Source organism: Madurella fahalii (assembly GCF_045866475.1).
Source record: "Madurella fahalii IFM 68171 DNA, scaffold_4, whole genome shotgun sequence".
Lineage (NCBI taxonomy): Eukaryota > Fungi > Ascomycota > Sordariomycetes > Sordariales > Madurella > Madurella fahalii.
In genome coordinates this window covers 5180624-5198104 of record NW_027263974.1, presented here as the reverse complement: position 1 = coordinate 5198104, position 17481 = coordinate 5180624, and the positions used below count along the sequence as shown (strand labels likewise).

General features: G+C 54.9%; 5 protein-coding genes across 5 annotated transcripts; 4 read left to right on the top strand and 1 right to left on the bottom strand.

The window, feature by feature from the left end:
- Nucleotides 1-4652: 4652 nt before the first annotated feature.
- Nucleotides 4653-5742, top strand: MFIFM68171_08476 (Fungal N-terminal domain-containing protein; the record flags this gene model as incomplete). Its single annotated transcript, XM_071063896.1, has 3 exons — nt 4653-4655; nt 4750-5314; nt 5444-5742. 3 exons carry the CDS (start codon nt 4653-4655, stop codon nt 5740-5742), a joined length of 867 nt encoding a protein of 288 aa, XP_070919997.1.
- Nucleotides 5743-6592: 850 nt separating this feature from the next.
- On the bottom strand, nt 6593-9640 carry MFIFM68171_08475 (uncharacterized protein; the record flags this gene model as incomplete). The annotated part of the gene is made up of 3 exons (XM_071063895.1): nt 6593-6667; nt 6727-9410; nt 9514-9640. 3 exons carry the CDS (start codon nt 9638-9640, stop codon nt 6593-6595), a joined length of 2886 nt encoding a protein of 961 aa, XP_070919996.1.
- A 1774-nt stretch (nt 9641-11414) lies between these two features.
- On the top strand, nt 11415-11960 carry MFIFM68171_08474 (uncharacterized protein; the record flags this gene model as incomplete). Its single annotated transcript, XM_071063894.1, has 1 exon — nt 11415-11960. The coding sequence occupies one exon, from the start codon at nt 11415-11417 to the stop codon at nt 11958-11960; it is 546 nt and encodes a 181-aa protein (XP_070919995.1).
- Nucleotides 11961-13039: 1079 nt separating this feature from the next.
- MFIFM68171_08473 (Phosphoglycerate mutase) lies at nt 13040-13982 on the top strand (the record flags this gene model as incomplete). Its single annotated transcript, XM_071063893.1, has 4 exons — nt 13040-13142; nt 13203-13254; nt 13306-13748; nt 13813-13982. The coding sequence occupies 4 exons, from the start codon at nt 13040-13042 to the stop codon at nt 13980-13982; spliced, it is 768 nt and encodes a 255-aa protein (XP_070919994.1).
- A 678-nt stretch (nt 13983-14660) lies between these two features.
- On the top strand, nt 14661-17390 carry MFIFM68171_08472 (uncharacterized protein; the record flags this gene model as incomplete). Its single annotated transcript, XM_071063892.1, has 1 exon — nt 14661-17390. One exon carries the CDS (start codon nt 14661-14663, stop codon nt 17388-17390), a length of 2730 nt encoding a protein of 909 aa, XP_070919993.1.
- Between the last annotated feature and the right edge of the window lie 91 nt (nt 17391-17481).

The window sequence follows — 17481 nt, the reverse complement described above, 5'->3', positions numbered from 1 at the left end:
CACTGAGGTGGGAGACAGGCCGAATGGCGGAGAATGCGGCTAGCTCTAGCTCTCTGGGGCCAGCTTCGTCGCCCACAAACCTGGCTCTGCTGGGTCTCCAAGGGCAGCACATCCGGACCAATTTGGCCTTCTGGGCCATGCACGAAACCTTGAGCAGCCGCAATTGGTCCCAATCGGCCGTGGTGGGGTTCTTGTCGGAACCACGACTCCGCATCTCCTGAAAGAAGTGGCGACGAGGAGCCGCCTCACGGCCCGCGATTCCAAGGCTCGGGCGGGTTCCGAACGCGCGATCCCACTGGCCGAGAGCCCTGTAATACCCCGTGATTCGCTGCTCGGGTCGCCTTGGCGCATGCGTTTGAGTGTTGACTTTCCGGATGGGCCGTCTTTATTTTCGCTTCCGTTTTTTTTTTCCCTTCTTCACGTTCGGGAACCGCATCCACCATCCAGGCCAGTAATAAACTGCCTTTGCCTGATATCCTCTCATCCGCACATTATTCCGCGAGACAGACCCGGAAATCAGCACTCGACCGGGCCATTTCAGCGTCTCGCTTCAGATTGGCAACCTGGCCGGCACTGTACCTCGATTACAGTGCACAGTCGGTACGTAGGTACATGCACATCCTCAGGCCCGGTCCCTTTCAGGGGGGTCCTACATAAAACTGTGGGTCGATGGCAATGGCTCTCTCCCAGTCCCCTTCCTTCTTCCCGCCGCTTCGGTCTGGAAATCTGGAATGCACGTCCTCATCTCGCAGACGGCACAGGCTCCGAATGGCCCCTAACCCCCACCCCTCGGTTCAGGCAAAGCCAGCGAGAGTTGCCGCGAGACGTCACATGCCCGGTTATTCCTCTTGGCTGGAAGAGGAAGGCCCGGTCCGGGACCGAGATTTATGCCATGCGGTCCTCCGTCGACTGGGATTCCGGTTCTACTTTACCTTATCTTTTGGCATTTGGGAGAGACCCCAGCTTGCGGTAGCGATGCTGTCATCACGTCGATCAACATGAACATCAGGCGGCGATTATCCTCTGGTTGATCTGGTCTTCACCCGGGCACCTTCGAACCCTAAAAGGAATTCCTCTGCGGCCCCGTTCGGATGGCCAACTCCCACCGCAACGTAGCATGAACTTGAGACGCCGCCCACGGTCGTTTTAAGATTGTCCGGACAGAGGCTATACCTAAAATCGCCAGCACACCCTTCGGAGCATCGCTGGGGGATGCTTTAGGCATCGTGCCTCGGGTACCCACGGCGCCCTGTAAAGGCAAGTTCTGCTATTGTGGACCTTCACTCGTCGTTCTCCTGGCGAATTGAATGCTTACCTTGCGCGAGAAGCCTCCAGCCAGCAGCATTGAGGCTCATCCCGCGTTGCAAACCGCTTGTCCGTTACCACTCTGGCAGGTCCATGACCCCGCAGCGCTCCTATGTACTACACAGCACGTCGGAAAGGGTAGCATTGACTGCAAGCATGTCGTCGCCAAAGCTAGTTAGGGTGGTTCTGGCGCCAACCAGGAATCCGCTCATATCGTTGCAGACGGGGGGCGCGGTTGCCCAAGAAATGGTGCCATCACCATGTGCGGCTGGTGAGCCTTGGATCCGTCGTAGCTTTTTCCGCGAACTGGCTGCCACGGCTCCGGTCACACGACCTTGACGTGGAGGCTCCTGCCCTCGGGTCTCCATCTGTGCGTAAATTGTGTAATTCGGCCATGTCGACATGTTTTGGTTCCACGAGGACCGGGTCCATGGGTCTCGATACCGTTGTATCCATCCCTCGCCAATCAAGACCGATATTGCCTCAGATTTATCGCCTCGGCAAGAGCGGTTCGTCGCTCCACGGTGGCTGCGTGCCACGCGATGGGCCGGGCTTCATGGTGGTTGCGAGGTGCATGAACCAAAAATAGAAGCCCTGCGCTACTCAAACGGTAGGTGGGTGTTCATGGACTGCCTTATGAATGCGAACCAACAAGACGGTGGACGGGTTATTAAACGCTGGCGCCACTGGGTCTTGTCCGCCTGAAGGCATGATGATATCACGCTTCGAGGTGCGTTATTGGTATGGTCGGACCCTCGGCATGCCTAGATATGAAGCACTATATTGTTCTACTCCATCACCGTGAAGAGTATCCTATGTATCGATGTATTCTGAGTGGCGATGATGCGCTGGGACACCCACCCTGTGGCACCCTAGTGGCTATTCGCAAATACATACCTTGATAAATGCATGGCGCCCGTCGGTGGCGGTACATCGAGCAAATATTTGCTCATTGCCGGCTGTAAACACCTTCATGGCGTCCGGGGGGGTTCCACTCCAGATGCTATACGCGAATCGGAAAATGTCCAAATAGGCCGAGTACATGTAGTCAACTAGGCTTGATTGTTGACTCCCAGCTCATATGCGGAAAGAAACGTCTACCTTGAGTGGGGAGAGACGTATATAACATGCCAAGGTAAAAGACGGAACTACCCAATCATTGAGAATTTCCTCTTCTAAATGCGCTTGTGCTGCCGCCGCTTTAATCTGTTTAGTGGGTGTGCTTGCCTGTATATTGGGTGGACGTGGTGTAGTACTAACTATGGTGCAGCAAGGGAGCCTCGTTCTGTTACCCTCGGCTAGGAGCTACTAAGAACTAAAAATGGAACGGGACTTGTAGGGATGCTTTTCTGAATACCAGGTTATATGTATATACTACGTCTTGTGGTTTTCGCCTCTTCTCTTTTTGTTTTAAAGTATGATTGTCTCTAAGTTCAAGGCTACATCACCGCCTATGCATGCTTCCTGTAAATAGGTAGAATTGGGCTATAACGGTGATTTTGCGCCCTTGACTATAAAAATACTACCCGGAGGCTTCTCACCACAGTGCCATCGTCCATGCTCGGGAAGATTTGCAAGATAGGGTACTAGTGGATCACCGGCTCGACTGGACATTGGGCGCTATGGAGCTGGATGTGACAACAGAATCAAGTCTAGAACTTAGGCTACAAGATCCTAAGACTTGCATTTCGGTAGGAAAAGCCTGATAGACTTCATGCTCTCGTAAACGGCTGTTACCATTGCTCATCCGGGCACAGTCCTCCCCACCTGCCTTCGTCCATCAAGGCTAATACCAAACCTCTACTGAATGAACCTGAACAACCGACGCGTCTTCGATGATCCTGTCTTATATACATCCGCACATATAAAGCTTAACATAGCCTGTTATCCGCTGTGTGGTTGTAGGTGGGCAGGTATATAAGTATTGTACGGTATATTGTCAACCTGAGAGTTGTTATCTAGCTGCGCCTAGGTATGCCTCAATAACCTTTGGACATTTCCTCTGTATAGCATAGTCCCGCTTTCTGTTGAATTCATGCTGCCTTGCGTGAATCTATGTCGGCTGTCAGTTGGTTAGGGAGCGGATTGTCTAAGTGTATATTATATGGCCGATGTAGAATCTTCCTCCCGGCTTTCCTGTGTGAAGCGCAGCATTTATTTGCGGTGAACTTGCGTTAAATTCGATCTATTCCCTTCTTCTCTTCTCTCCGGTGCTCCGATCTCTGCTCGCCTTTGTGCTCTATTATCCCATTCTGCTCTTCTTCTCTTAATTAGCGTCCTTTATTACTGTACTGCCCTCTTATGACGTTGATGTTAACTAAGCAGGTGCAGCGTCGAGTGTGAGAAAACTAAATATCTCTGCCTTGTAAAGGGGCATCCGTGCGTGAGCTTGCTATATGCCTACCTTAGTTATGGCTCATTGCTGTTACAATAGTTTAGGCGGGCCGCACTGCAACTGCCGAAGCCTCACTATCTGAAGTCCCGAACATAACGCAATTGCGTTGGCCACTGAACTAGATCACAAAGTCTTCTCACCCAACCACAATGGACGACGAAATTGTGAGTCTGCGACAGGCTCCCGCAGATGCCCGGAGCCGAGCCACGGAGGAGCTACGCTATTGCCATCGAGGTAATTCAGGTAGTCACCGACTGTTTCTCGACAACATAAGGTACACTATTTAACTTGTTGGTCGAACTTACCCCCGACGAATCGTTTCATAGGATGACTTTCTAGCAAAGTAGAGGAAATATGCGACCAGCTTTTCGAGCCCTGTGAAATCTAGTGCGGTTAGCACAGCTGTGGTGGGCATCGATGTAGCTGGATACGGTCGATTTCGCTTCGTAATTACCACCGTACCTTTCCTTACCTGTAAGGTAAGGTAGGTAAGGTCCCGGCCCGGATTGGAGAACCGGAGTGGAAATACTTTGATTCGACAACCCCCTCCCCGGGACTTTTTTTGTTATGTTGTTTTGTTTTTTTGTTTTGTCTCTCCCGGAGCGGGCGCTTTACTATTCGCTATCGCTGGCCAATGAGTAAGGCAGCTATGAGTATCCATAGTAAGGTTGCACGGTTAGGCCGGGAAGTTTTGCTGCCTGTGGGATTCCCTTGTAGTAATTGCATAAGCGCTCGATTGAGGCCTAATGTACCTACCTGACTTAGCAAGTACCCAACAGCGATGTAGTAGGAGGTGAAAAACACCGAGATAAACGTTGCAGTCGCGAAGAAATGAGGTACCTTATTCTGTGTTGTTTCCCTATCTACGCTACGAGTTAACCGACCAACCTCTCTACACCGAGCCTGTGTCACGGACAGGATTTGCCCCGAGCGTACGGACGTGCTCAGGATCATGGTCAGTCCAACACAAGCCCATTTGTTGCCTGAGGAGCTAGGATGAGATACCTGGACATCTAAAACATGAAAGTTGCTCATCGTCGGACCGACAGTCTGGTCTGGAAATCCTTGGCGCTGCATCTACCGTCCTGGGGCTGGTCGAGTCCGCCATCAGCTTGGCAGCCCGACTGCGGGAAGCCCGCCAGCGCCAGAAGGGTCTGGCAGGAGTCCTTGACCGCCACGCTCAAGAGCTCGTCGAGACGCAGCGTATGGTCGCGCTCGTCCGAAACGAAGAGGCGCTGCAGACGGCCGCTGTCGCCGCCGAGCTGGTCGCGTTGGAAGTGGTCGCCAAGAGCTTGGTAAACATTTTAACCCGAATTCAAACGAGCGTCGGCGACAACAGGAAGCAGCGCGGCTTCGCCCAGTTCTTTTACCAGCTCGCGCACGGGTCCCGGGATGAAGCCGACCTACGCACGGCGATGGAGGACCTCGGACGCGTCAAGGCCGACCTGGGTCTCTGCATCAGTGTCGCCCATGTTGGTCTGAGCCGGGGCATGCAAGATACTTTGGTTCTGAACACGCATCTGCTTGAGCGTGTCGATTCTGCGGTCCGCGCCGTAGTAGGCGATGGCCAGGGCCTGTTGATCGGCAAATTGGCTCGCGGACGGCCTGTCCGAGGTACGTTGCCTTTACCTACCACTTCTACCCATCTTTGCTTAGCCCTAACTCCTTGCTACATCATGGCCTCGCCGTATTGTTTTTCCCTTCTTCCATCTTTTTAACCAGTTTCACTAATCCAAGGATCAGAGGACGGCACCGTGGTTGTCACCGGCGACGACCTTGCATCCCTCCATCGCGACGGCGGCGGCCGCTCCTCTCCCCAAACGGCTCCAGAGAGTAACAGCACGGTAGGTCGTCACATTGTGACGGACAACATGACGGCGGGCCAGGCGTTGCAAATTAACGGGCCCGTCGGGGCACAAGAGTGGCACAAGACGAGCCATCTCCTCGTCCGGGACAACAAGGCGACGGGACAGAGCATGCAGATCAATGCAAGCATGTCGATGGAGGCTTTCTCGGCTCTGTTGCGTGCTCGACAGGGATGAGAAGAGGAAGGCCGAGAATGCGTGCGGTCATTAGCTAGTACCTCGGTTGTGTTCCAATTTCCCCCCCCCCCCTCCTTTTTTTTTTTTTTTTTTTTTTTTTTTTTTGGTTTCGGGTACTAGTAAGTCGGCTGCTATAGTTTAGGTTGGTGGGAATGAAGATGGACTAGACTTGTGTTCAAATGAATTTAAAACAGAAGGGTTCCAGCAATAATCATGCCTTGTAGTAAACGCGGTCCTTCTACCAAGCCTAGGACTTAAAAATGCCTATTTCGTGCTATGCGCAAAAAAACGAAGATCAGGACAATATTGTCCTGTTGGGATCAAGGGGACGCAGAGTAGCGCACCCCGGCAATACATTTAGTCAACTCAGGCCATGGCCAGCATGCCTTTGGGCGGCAGTCATGATCTCGTTGCACATGCTTCTTCATTGAAAGTCCAATTGGGATGCCAATATACATTACAGGAACAAGAAAAGTCAGCAAGAAAAATCCTAAATCCTAGAATTCCGTCATGGAAAAAAGAGCAGTGCACCAGACATGGCTTTCTCTTTACCTCACATTGCCCACCTAACACCCGATAGTAGGACCGCGGCGCTTCAACACAGAGCTCTACTTGTAGTCACATATCCCCAGTGCCTGGAATCCATGTTGCCTGGGCCAGGACCAATTCGCCCAAGCATGGCCACCTTGTGCAGCGTCACGCCCTGCGTCTTGCCTGACCCCACTCTCCCATGCCTTGATTTCTTCAACAATGGAGTGGGATTCAGGGGAACCACGGAGAAAAGGTACCGTTACCGGAGAAATGCGGCGGCTTACCCGGTGGCTGGGTTCCTGCCTGAACAGGAAAACCTCTAGAACCAGGTTGTACAAGTAGAGCATGGCCACCTTGCGAACCAAACCCATTCCGTACAGCGGTCTGCGCCGACCTAATGGCGAGTATGTTGGCCAGTGCCTGCGGGAAGATTGCCTGCTGGAGCAGCTTTACAATCCCGTCGCTATTCTGGACCGGGGCTGCTTGTAGCGGAGTGATTCCGAAGCGGTTCGCAAACGTCGGGTTAGCGCCTTTCCCGAGCAGAAGTTTGACAATCGCCTCATGGCCGTTGGCTGCAGCCAGAAGTAACGACGTGTTACCGTCCGCGTTGAAAGCGTCCGGGTTGGCTCCGGCCTCGAGAAGCAGCTTGGCTGCCGCCACATGACCATTGCATGCAGCCGCCAGCAACGGCGTGTTACCGTTCCTCTCAGCGAATTCCGTGTAAAAATTGTTTTTGAGCAGCAGCTCCACGACCGCTTCATGGCCGTTGGCCGCAGCCTGAAACAGTGGTGTGCAGCCAAAATTATTCCTCTGGCCGGACCCTGTGGTCCCGAGGAGTAGTTTGACAGCCGCCCGCTGGCCGAGACTTGCGGCCGTGTTCAGTGGTGTGTTTCCAAAGCAGTCGAGGGACGCCGTGTTGGCGCCCTTATCTAGGAGGGCCTTAACCACCCTAACGTGGCCGTGTCCTGAGGCCATGTGTAATGGCGTGAATCCAATGTTGTTCCTGGCGCTCGGATCGGCCTCCTTCTCGAGGAGCAGGCTGACCGCTTCGACATGCCCATGCCGAGATGCAGACATGAGCGGTGTCCATCCGTTCGCGCTCGCGATGGCCGGGTTGGCTCCCTTGTCCAAGAGCAGCCGAAGCGCCCCCAAGTGGCCATAGCCGGCAGCTGAGTGCAATAGCGTCCATCCGTGCTTGTTTATGAGAGTCAAGCCGTTGCCTTTGTTGAGAAGCAGCTGGACCATCTCAAAGTAACCGTAGTGCAAGGGCCATTCAAGCGACGGCCAACCGTCCTCGTCGGCGACGGTCAAATCGTCACCCGTCTCGAGAAACAGTCTCACCACGGCGGCATGGCCACCGGCCAAGGCTAGATTGAGGGGCATCTGCTTGTCTTTGTCAAAGATCGCCATCCGCGCCCCATTCTTCAGGAGTAGCTGGACCACATCCACGTGCCCGCCCAGGGCGGCCCAGTGCAGTGCGGACCGTTTGTAGGTCTTGTCTCGCTCGTGGAGGCCATCCCAGCTTGCCACGAGCAAGAACGCCACAGTCTGTACCAGTCCAAAATAGGATGCGGCCATTAGGTCGGTTAGCCCGTCGGGAGGCTCCCCACCCGCATGCAGGTTTGCCCAGCAGACACGGAACCAAGTCAGAAAACGCTTCGAGCTCGTGCCGCAGAGTGCTCGCACCATTGCCGCCATCTCAAATTGCTTCTCCGTGGGCGATTGTCGAAAATGGGTTGACCAGTGTCTGGCGGCGTAGTTTAGAAAGGGATGGTCCTGGAGATATTGGGCGACCGGCCCGTCTCGGCCCAGGGGATTCATCTCAAACTCGACCTGCAGCAAGTATCGAATGCAACACCGAGCTAGGGTGAAGTGGGAGCTTGGTGAGTGCCAATTGTGCCGCTTGCTGGCAGCGTCGGCGGGCCCGGCCGGGAGACGCTGGGCTTGTAGCATCATCGCGACCGTCTCGTCAAGCAAATGGATGGTCCCGTCCACCACGGTTACGAGCCCGCAGCTCTCTCGAATGATGAAGTCGTTGCCTGGCTCAATATCAAAGACGTCGTCGCCGTCCGACATGATAGCCAACGCCGAGGCCATCTCCGCCACGGTCAGGGGCTCCGCCGCCGCCACGACAATCTGCAAGACTCTGTTGGCCTTGGCAACGTCGCCACTCTTGTTAAGGATCTTGGTATAAGCGTTCCGGAGCTCGTCGGTGAGCTGAGAGGTAACCGTCATGACCCGGTCGCGGTTGATCTTGCCACCTTTCTCGATCGACTTGAGCGTATGGTGGGCCCGTAAGTACGTCCTGTGCGCAGAACTCAGGAGACGCTGCCCAAGCAAGCGGCGGGTCTCGGGTCCGATATGGAGCGCGGGGTCTTGAACCCGCGACTCGATGAAGACACCAATATCGTGGGAGATCTTGCCTTTTTCCGGCTCCGTCTCTCCACGCAGATGGGAAGCGGGCGATTGCGATTTTTTAAAGAGGCCACAAAGCTTGGAGTAGATTCGGTCGTAAGGTTGGCTTGTGAGAAGAAACTTTAGCTTGAAGCTCGCGACGTCCTTGGATTTGTATAGCCGGCACAGGGCCTCAGAGAGTATAACCCACTCCTGGGGGTCGCACTCATCCACCGCGTCGAGGAGGCAGACGATCTCACCGACGCCCTTGCGTTTCGCCGTATAGAGAAGCAGCTGCCATAACTTATCAAATTGTCCGGGACCGGACTTGTTCATGTCGGGCGGCAGCTGGTTCGTGCTCGGGAGTGGGATGTGATCTCGGCTGAAAAGTTGGGAGAGCATGTGCCGTAAAGCGCTGACTATACTTCTCCGGTCCTTTGACCCGGTATCGAAGAAGAAGTAGCAGACGGTCCCAGAGCTCAAAGTCTCCGTCAGGTGTTTTATCAAAACCGACTTCCCGCACCCGGCTTCTGCAGACAACCAAAGCAACCTAGAGGACTCACTGTCCTTCCAGGTCTGAAACTCGGTATGTGAGAGAAACCAGTCTCCAATTCCATCGAGCTTGTATGGAATTTGGTCCTTTGGGTCTTCGTACTGCGGCACCTCGAGTCGATTCAAAATCTCCTCGCGCCTTTTGTCGAGGTTCGGAGTGGCAGTGCCCGCAGCTTCAAAAGAGTGGACAGCTGAGGTCAGCATTGGCAAGAATATGAAGCAGCTGAATGGCCATGCCATGGGCAGATCCATTCGGCCATGTGGGGGTATTGAAGGCTCGAGTTGAAACCATACCTCCATGGTATATAGTTACAGGGGCGTTGTACTGAGATGCGGAACCAGAAGCCGCGTTATTCCTGGAGGAGGAGAACACTCCATAACCCGCGCCCTCCGCTTCGGGTGAAGACGGTCGGGTGTCCATTATGTGTATTGCCGAGAGCTTCTAGCGTGACGAAGGGCGGTGCGAGCCTGGGATGCATTCAGTCCCCGAATCCCCAATAGGCACAGAGATGGTTCGACTCGAGATGAACTTCGGTCCAAGGTCTGGGTCGGTGTGGTATAGAAGGAGTAAGAGAAGGAAGACGAGCGAGGGAAGTGGCATGACTCGAGAAAGCAAGGTACCAGACTTGGGAAGGAGTATGGCCCTTAATTGCAAGGCCGAAAACTGACGGAAAGCCCAGCTGTTTCTGCCATCGCTCGCTGCCTCATCTTGTCGCAACATCGAAATTCAATTACACGTGGCGCTCACCCCCCAGGTGCTGCAGTTTGCTAATCCTCTGGCTGCGTTTCTCCAGTCTTCATTGCAACCTGAGCAGCGCCACCTGCCTTCGAACGCCTTTGCTTGCTTAATCGGAGTGGGCATCCATTTCACCACTGAAAGACAGCAACTGTCTACGTGGCCGTGAGCGAGTTCCCGCAGTCGGATGTAACTAAGGTGTCCTATCTAGCTGGTAGGAGGTGATTGCAGGTTGAAGATGAGCCCTCACAGGCTGGGGTTGGGGGCAGGTCAAAGCCAGCACGATATCTCTCCAAGTAAGCGGTAATCGCGGAGTGGGCAGTTGGGTGCGGCGGGCGATAGCCTAATGTGATATGCGCCCAATCTGCGGGCCGGCACCAGTCGATTGGGCCAGCATGCCCCTCCCTCTCCGCCAGTCGAACAACTCCAAGTCGGTGCAAAAAGTCTTCTTCAGAGCACTCGCGTTAGATAACGTCGGTAACTGCGGTAACTGCCAGGGAATGGTGGGCAAAGCCAAAGATGGCGCTGATCATTTTAGGCCTAATATGGTGAGGACGACGGGCCGAGACTCTTCCCATTTGTCAAGGACTGATGCAAAACGTTCCGCAAAGCATCGTCAGCGAAGGCAGATGAGCTGGATGGTGACTTTCTGGTCCACGTTACATCCCTAGACGTCCGCCTTCGCCTGCTGATGCAGACTTGGAGCTGAACCCAAAGGTCGCAGGCTGAGATCCAAGCGATATGAGGACTCGTGACTGATTGCCATGAGCCACATTAATATGCGGGCAAATCTGGTGCATGCCTTGTCAAATCAAAGCATCGAACTATGCAGTGCAGGGTCTCGTTGCTCCTCTGCCCAACTGTCCTTACTCCTCCGCGGAGCCCAAAATTCCCCTTACTGGCGCTGTTCGTAAAAATCCAGTGATTCCATCAGAGCTCTGGAGGCCGAGCTCAGTCGGCTCAATCCCGTCTTCGCAACGTACCTCGAGTGGTGGGCATGCATGGTTGGGCAATCGGGTCTCGAGTCACGGTGTCACACTGTAGCGTCACCAGCGCCGACGAAACAAGCCAGGCTACCATTCAGGATAGCACACATGCACTAGCGTTGGATTTGTTTGGGCCACGCCAGCGATAGGAAGTCTCTCAACCGCTGGAATCGCATGGAAAGATACGGGTTGCGGGATGGCATTGGGAGGCAGAGGTCCCCAGGGTCCCCTCGCGAGAGAACGGGGATCCAGGGACCGTAAGCCAAAGGATATAAAGGAATCAAACAAGTTGCTCCGAAAACATCCCCCTATTCTTTGCCTAACCGCAAGCTCTAAGCTGGGAAGCCCTGCGCTGAACTGTCTGCGCTTTGTCACTCTTCCACCCGCGACGCCGTTCCATCCCCCTTCCCCGAGAGTATGAACCCCCAAATACCCAAAGAGGAGCCCCGAACTGTGCAATGTTGACAATTTAGATGGCTACTATCAACATCCCCGCCGTTGCTCGTAGCGCAATCACGTTGATTGACTCCATCGTCACGCGTATGAGAGGTTGGATAAGAAATAAGGCCTCCGATGTCGGCTACGTTGCGACCCTCAACAAGCATATCACAGAGCTCAACGAGATTCGGGAGTTCGTCTCGTTTATTCAAAAGCAGCCGGATGAACAGACCCCGCAAGTTGGCGCCGCGCTCGTTACGCTTGAGAGCGTTGCGCGGAGGTTCAACTGTCGGACGCCGCGTACCATCAACGATGTCACAAATCTCATGAAGGAAATGATGCAGGCGAGGGACGCGCTCAGGCGAGCCCGGCCCGGCGACATTCATTTGGCTCAGAACAACGATGCAAAGGGAGGCAAGCAGGTTAACGGCGCCCTTGGGGTAGCTCACACGGGCCGGCGTCTGGTGGTAGAGGCCACGGGGAACACCTCAGAGAATGCGTTCCAGCTCAACGCCCCAGTTTATGGGAATTCTGACGACTTCGCCAAGATGATGGCGGCGCTGAATGGGGTCGGAGCGTAGGCCGTGGGAATTGAAGCAGTGCCGCAGGGAGCCAGTTTGCGTGTGAATTTGCAAAGTATGCCTTTCCATGTGTTGTCGGAAGGAGATAGTTTGGCGGGGCCTTGGGTATTTATTTATTTATGGAAAATATGATCTTTCATCCGCTCAGTAATTTGCTTGCCTGACCTTACTTCACTGAACTGCCGGGTAACATGTCGTAATTCAGTTACTGCAATTGTACCGGAAGGTAACCCCAACCCCAAGGATAGGTTTTTAATTCTGTCTACCACTCTAATCAAAGCACGGACGCGGTGCTGGCGGTTGGTGTAGGACTGGTCGTGGGGATGGCAACCTCTCGGGAAGATCGTACGTCAAACAGGGAAGGTCCGGCGTGAAACCCAAGACGAGGGAGTTTTAAATCTGGCACTACTAGCTGTTCTCTTGACCGGCGACAGCTTCGAAAATATCTCGAAGTTACCAAAAGCATAGTAGTAGGTATGAGTTAACAAAACGGAATTCCGTGGCCTGGCTATATAATCACATGCAAGAGGAGACCTTCAATTAAGTTTACAACAGGTGTGGGAAGATGTGTTGAATTGTGTGTCCTATCTAAGGAGGAATGACCCCCTGTTTGGGAGGAACAGTACCTATAATGGCGCAAGATAAAATGGGTCCCTAGCGAGCTTCACTCCCCAACGCGTCATCCCAGTAACTGTCGGCCCCTGCGGACAGTTTTCCTCAACTCCATGCTTTGAGTTACGGTTGAAGCTGTTGGCATTGTGGTATGTACAGCGGGGGCACACCGGCGCAGAGGTGCTTAGCGCCTGTACCCGACCCCAAAAGCCGCAAGGGATCTCCAAGGTCAGAAATAAGTGGATTCGTCCTTTATACCACATTCAGACAACCTTAATAATTAAGGAACATATGCCCGACAGAAGCAGATCACAGGAGTTGCAGCTGTTGTCCCGTCACCTATCATGTTTAGACAGGTGCGATAAATAAGGTACGGTAACGAGATGCCAAGAAGATCCACGGCGATTAGGGGGCCTCGATTAAGGTACAGCACCGAAGGTACTTTATTCAAAAGTTAAAGCGGCCAGATGCCGCAGGCTGTACCCCGCCACTTCCACTCTTCATCACAAGCAACGCCCCAATTCTCAATCTTTCATCATGAATCCAGCGCCTCCAAGGGCAAAGCGTTAGGTATTGGGATTAAACGATATCTACAGCATCCACATATGCTGATGCGAGGCGTTTAACCAGAGAAAACTTGTGCTGTGATCCATATCTTGCGGCATGGACAGGCACTTCACAAGTTCGAAATATTATCGCGCTAAAAATGGGCTGTGACTGACCAGAGAAAAAGCGTCGACAAGAGCCACCTCTTTCCCGACCCTTCCCTGACGGAAACCGGCCAGCTGCAGGCCAGGAATCTGAACATCACAACAGGCCCGGACCTCGTCCTCATTTCTCCCATGACAAGGACTCTTCAAACTGCACTCCTTGCTTTCGACTCTCTCGAGGGAATTGAGATCCGGGTCTGGCCGGACCTGCGAGAAGCTCACAACGCCCTTTGCAACAAGGGGATCCCAAAAGCCGATCTGGCTGCTCAGTTTCCGCAATTTGACTACACCGAATGCCATGACGAATGGGACTATCCGGACCACAGCACGGACGAAGCAGTAGCTCGGGCAGAGAGGGTCAGGAAACGTGTGAAGGACCTTTCTACTTCCTACGGAAACATCTACTTGGTCACTCATCGTGGGTTTATTGCCTTTCTGGTGCAGGGAGAGAAGTTTGATGTTTGCGGTAAAGTTCGAGATCTATTCGCTTTTCTCCTTCACCGGGTGTAGTTTTCTGACGGTGGCGCCAGAGCATCATCAATACCGATTTGCAGCCGAGGATGAAGTCGGCGGTGGGAGATATGGCGTGAACAGAGATACAGGCCTGATGCAAGACTTTGGACCGACTCTTCTCCTTCCAACGGAGGGACACGAGAACCCAACGGGAGATTTGGATGTCGAGGGTGATCGCCAGGAATAAAGGTAGGTAGTAGTTTGAGAAGCTTTTCGCGCTAGGCCTAAACGGTTTCCCAAATACCTACCCTCGGATCCCATGACTAGGTAACCATTGTCAAGTGTTCCTTTATCTAGCAACACCGACACGCCGGCACATCCCGACGCAAGAAACATGGCTTGCTAAATGAATTCCGACCCTAACCCTTGCCCACCAGCCTGGTCAGGGGTAAAATTCCCCAGTTCTGGTTCCCCGGGCGGCTGAAAGAGATGGTGCAGCCATGGAACCAATCCGACCCCTGGATTCTGAGCCGGGAGCGGGGCACGTTCCCGTTGTCTGTCCACATCGGAGAGAGCTGGGCAGATTTTGAGACGTGCTTAGCCTCAAAGCTGCTTCTCCATCGACCGGCACAGGCAGCCTCGCCTGAAAGTCTGGTCCTTTCGGGATAATTTTCATGTCGAATTACCTGGGTCTGGACGCCGCCGGGTCTCGGAAGGGTACTCCTGACGACCTTTCGGCGGTTTGGCTTGCAGCAATCTGCGGCTGAGAAAGCCACGCAAAGCCGGAGAGCTTGGAGCATCGTTGGTTCCCTCACAACGTCCCATTTATTAGATTCCAGGTCCCTAACTCGCTCTCTACGTAATTTTCACCAATACTCTGAGAACCCCGACCCTTGCCTCCTTCTCCCAGAGTGGCCCCGTCGCCATGACCAGTTTCAACCACGGCCGCTTCCTCGAGGAGCTGGCCCACCTTGTCAGATCTCATCCGATCGAGTCAGACCTGCTCCTGGCGCGGTCAGCTCTGATGTGGCTGTCTGTTGCCCAGCGGCCACTTCGTGCCCACGAGCTCTGGATCGCACTTCAAATCGAGGAATCGAAGGACACTGAGCACCTCGAACGTTTGTTGAGCGAGAGCGCCTATGTTGACGAGCAAAAGGCGGTCGCCTCGCTCCGAAGCCTCCTGGGCGGTTTAATCTCGACGAAGCCAGATGCCAACGATTCCAACCGGGTCCACATAACTGTGTGTGACCCGGAGCTACGTACCTTTCTCAGCCACATGGGCGGGCCCGGAATCCCCGAACCGATAATGTCTCTAGCCTTCTCGACCGCTCAAGCGCACATTCTCGTGGCCAGCGTCTGCATGGTCATCTGCTCGTTGACGACTTTGCACTTGGCCCATGTCCACGATGATACCATTGCATCCTCCTTGGTTCTCTACGCCTGGGCCCACTGGAATACCCACTTGTCGCTCTCCGGATACACCTTGGACAATGACAACGCTGCAGGTCTAGCCGACCCAATGATATACGCAGTATGCACGGATGTCCTGGTGTTCCTGCTTGCCCTTAACGATTTCGTCACCGGCCCTGTCGCATTCTCCGTCATCCACGACCGAGCTCGCTGCACAGCATTGGTCAAGGAAGTCCAGCTCGCCCTTGCAAAGCATCTGGGGCAGATGCACTTGGTCGGAGCTCTTGTTGAGCAGAGCGATTATTGTAAAATCATGCAGACTGCACGGAAAATATTCGAGGCATCAGGCAAGGCCAGTGGCACATCGGGGCCCATGCCCGGGAACCCCTCGACAGCGCTCACAGCAGCGCCTGCAAAATCCAAGGTCGAGACTCTCCAAGTCGATAGACTCCTCAATCGTACAAGGCACTTGTTCGATGCGAACACATGTGGTATGATCCAATGTTTTGCGGACGTGGCCCGGGGGTTGCGGTGTCTCTCCATGCTTCTCGCACAAACCCCTCTGCACGAGGAGCTCCTGAAGGAATACAGCACAGGCTGGTCACCGCTCGACATCCTCGTCAACGCGGCCAACTGGATGGAGGCAGTAGCCAGTTATCCCTACTGGGACGAACTTTCCACCGCTGGTTCCTCCAACCCCCTGATCATCACCGACACCAGCGATCCCAATTACGACACCGCCCTGCTCGTTCTCAGTCGGCTCCGGAAAGACGGCTCCCCGCCGCCCAAGAAGGACAGCAACCCTGCCAGTGCCCAGATGGCCGCCAACGCTTCAGAGAAGCACCCAGGGTTCGGTATCCCCCCTCTCCGGTGGAACGCCGCACGTCTTGCCTACAAGCTTAAATCATTCCGCAAACGCGGCATCCTCGGGGCAACCTTCACCATCAACGACCCGCGCCGCCTCCACGCGCGCACCTCCTCGTTTGCCTCCTTCCCTATCGAGCTGACGGGTTCTTCAGGGGCCGCCCACCTCTCCAGCCCCTTCGACAAGCTGTCCCACCACCTCAGCCCCCTCATCCCTCGCTCTCTGCACCGCTTCCAAAGGAGGTACATCAATCCGGTCCTAACCTACCTCGCCAGCTCTTCAATGGTCATCTCGGTTGACAGCTTCTCCTCGGGCGCCTTCTCCGGCGGCCAAACGGGCAACTGGCCAAAGCTCAAAGCCGCCCTGCTCATCGACGGGTACCGCACCGCCTTCACCCTCTTCCTCATCGCCGTCGTCGTCAACCACATCCGCAGCCTCCTCTTCCCCTGGTTCGGCCAGTGGATGTGGTACACGCCGCTCGAGGACCTCCGGCTGGCGCTCTCCAACCCGGACGTCTTCCTCGAGAAGTCGCTCTCGTACAGCTGGGGGTGGGTCGTCTTCACGTACGCGCAGAAGTGGGTGTACGAGATAGCCGGCATCTGCCTGATCGCCGTAGTCGCGGGCGGGGACGCCCAGCGGGTGCCGCAGGCGATGCTGAACGGCGCGGCGGACCGCGACCCGGCCACGCGGGGGACCGGCCGGCCGGCGCCCGCCGTCCTCGTGTGGCTGGAGAGGCTCATGGCGGCGGCCAAGGTCGGCTACGTCGCCTGGGTGCTGGGGTCCGTCGGGTACATCCTCGGCAGGTGGCTGAACACGGCCGCCTGGGTGGTGGCGTACTACAAGCTCCTGGCCGGCGGGGACGCCGAGCACATTGCGCTGGGGAACGTGCTCAAGGCGAACTGGACCAAGGTGCCGCTTACTGTGTGGCAGCTGGTGCATTACCTCAAGAATGCCATCTGGCCGCTGATGTGGGGGAGCTTGTTCTGCGCCGTGATTGGGCAGCCGGGGTTGTTGATTGTGGTGTTGGGGGTTACGGGGGTAGTGACGGCGTTGATCAAGTACCGAAGCACGTTCTATATCGCGTTGGAGATCAGCGGCGTGTTTGTCGTCGCCGGATTCGTGCTCCTTACGGCCAGCCTGATGGTGCTGGAGTTCTTTGACGATCCGCTGGGTCTGAAATTGAGCACTTCTCTGGCGCGTACCCGGGGGACTCAGGTAAGGAGCGTGCTTCCGCAGGGGGCGGGCTCAAGGACGCAGATTCTGTGGAGGAAGGCAGCGTTGCCGGTGCGGAGGCCGTCCCGGCCGCCATCCAGCCAGGCTGCCAGTGCCGGAACCGGGCAGGGAGCCGTTGTTACTAACGTCGGCCAGAAGGATGATTGAAGATCCCACTAGAGAGGCTAGCTGCGAGTTTGTTTTAATTCATATGCTTGTTGAAGTGCTGCGTCTAGAAATACTAGTAATCCCCCCCCCC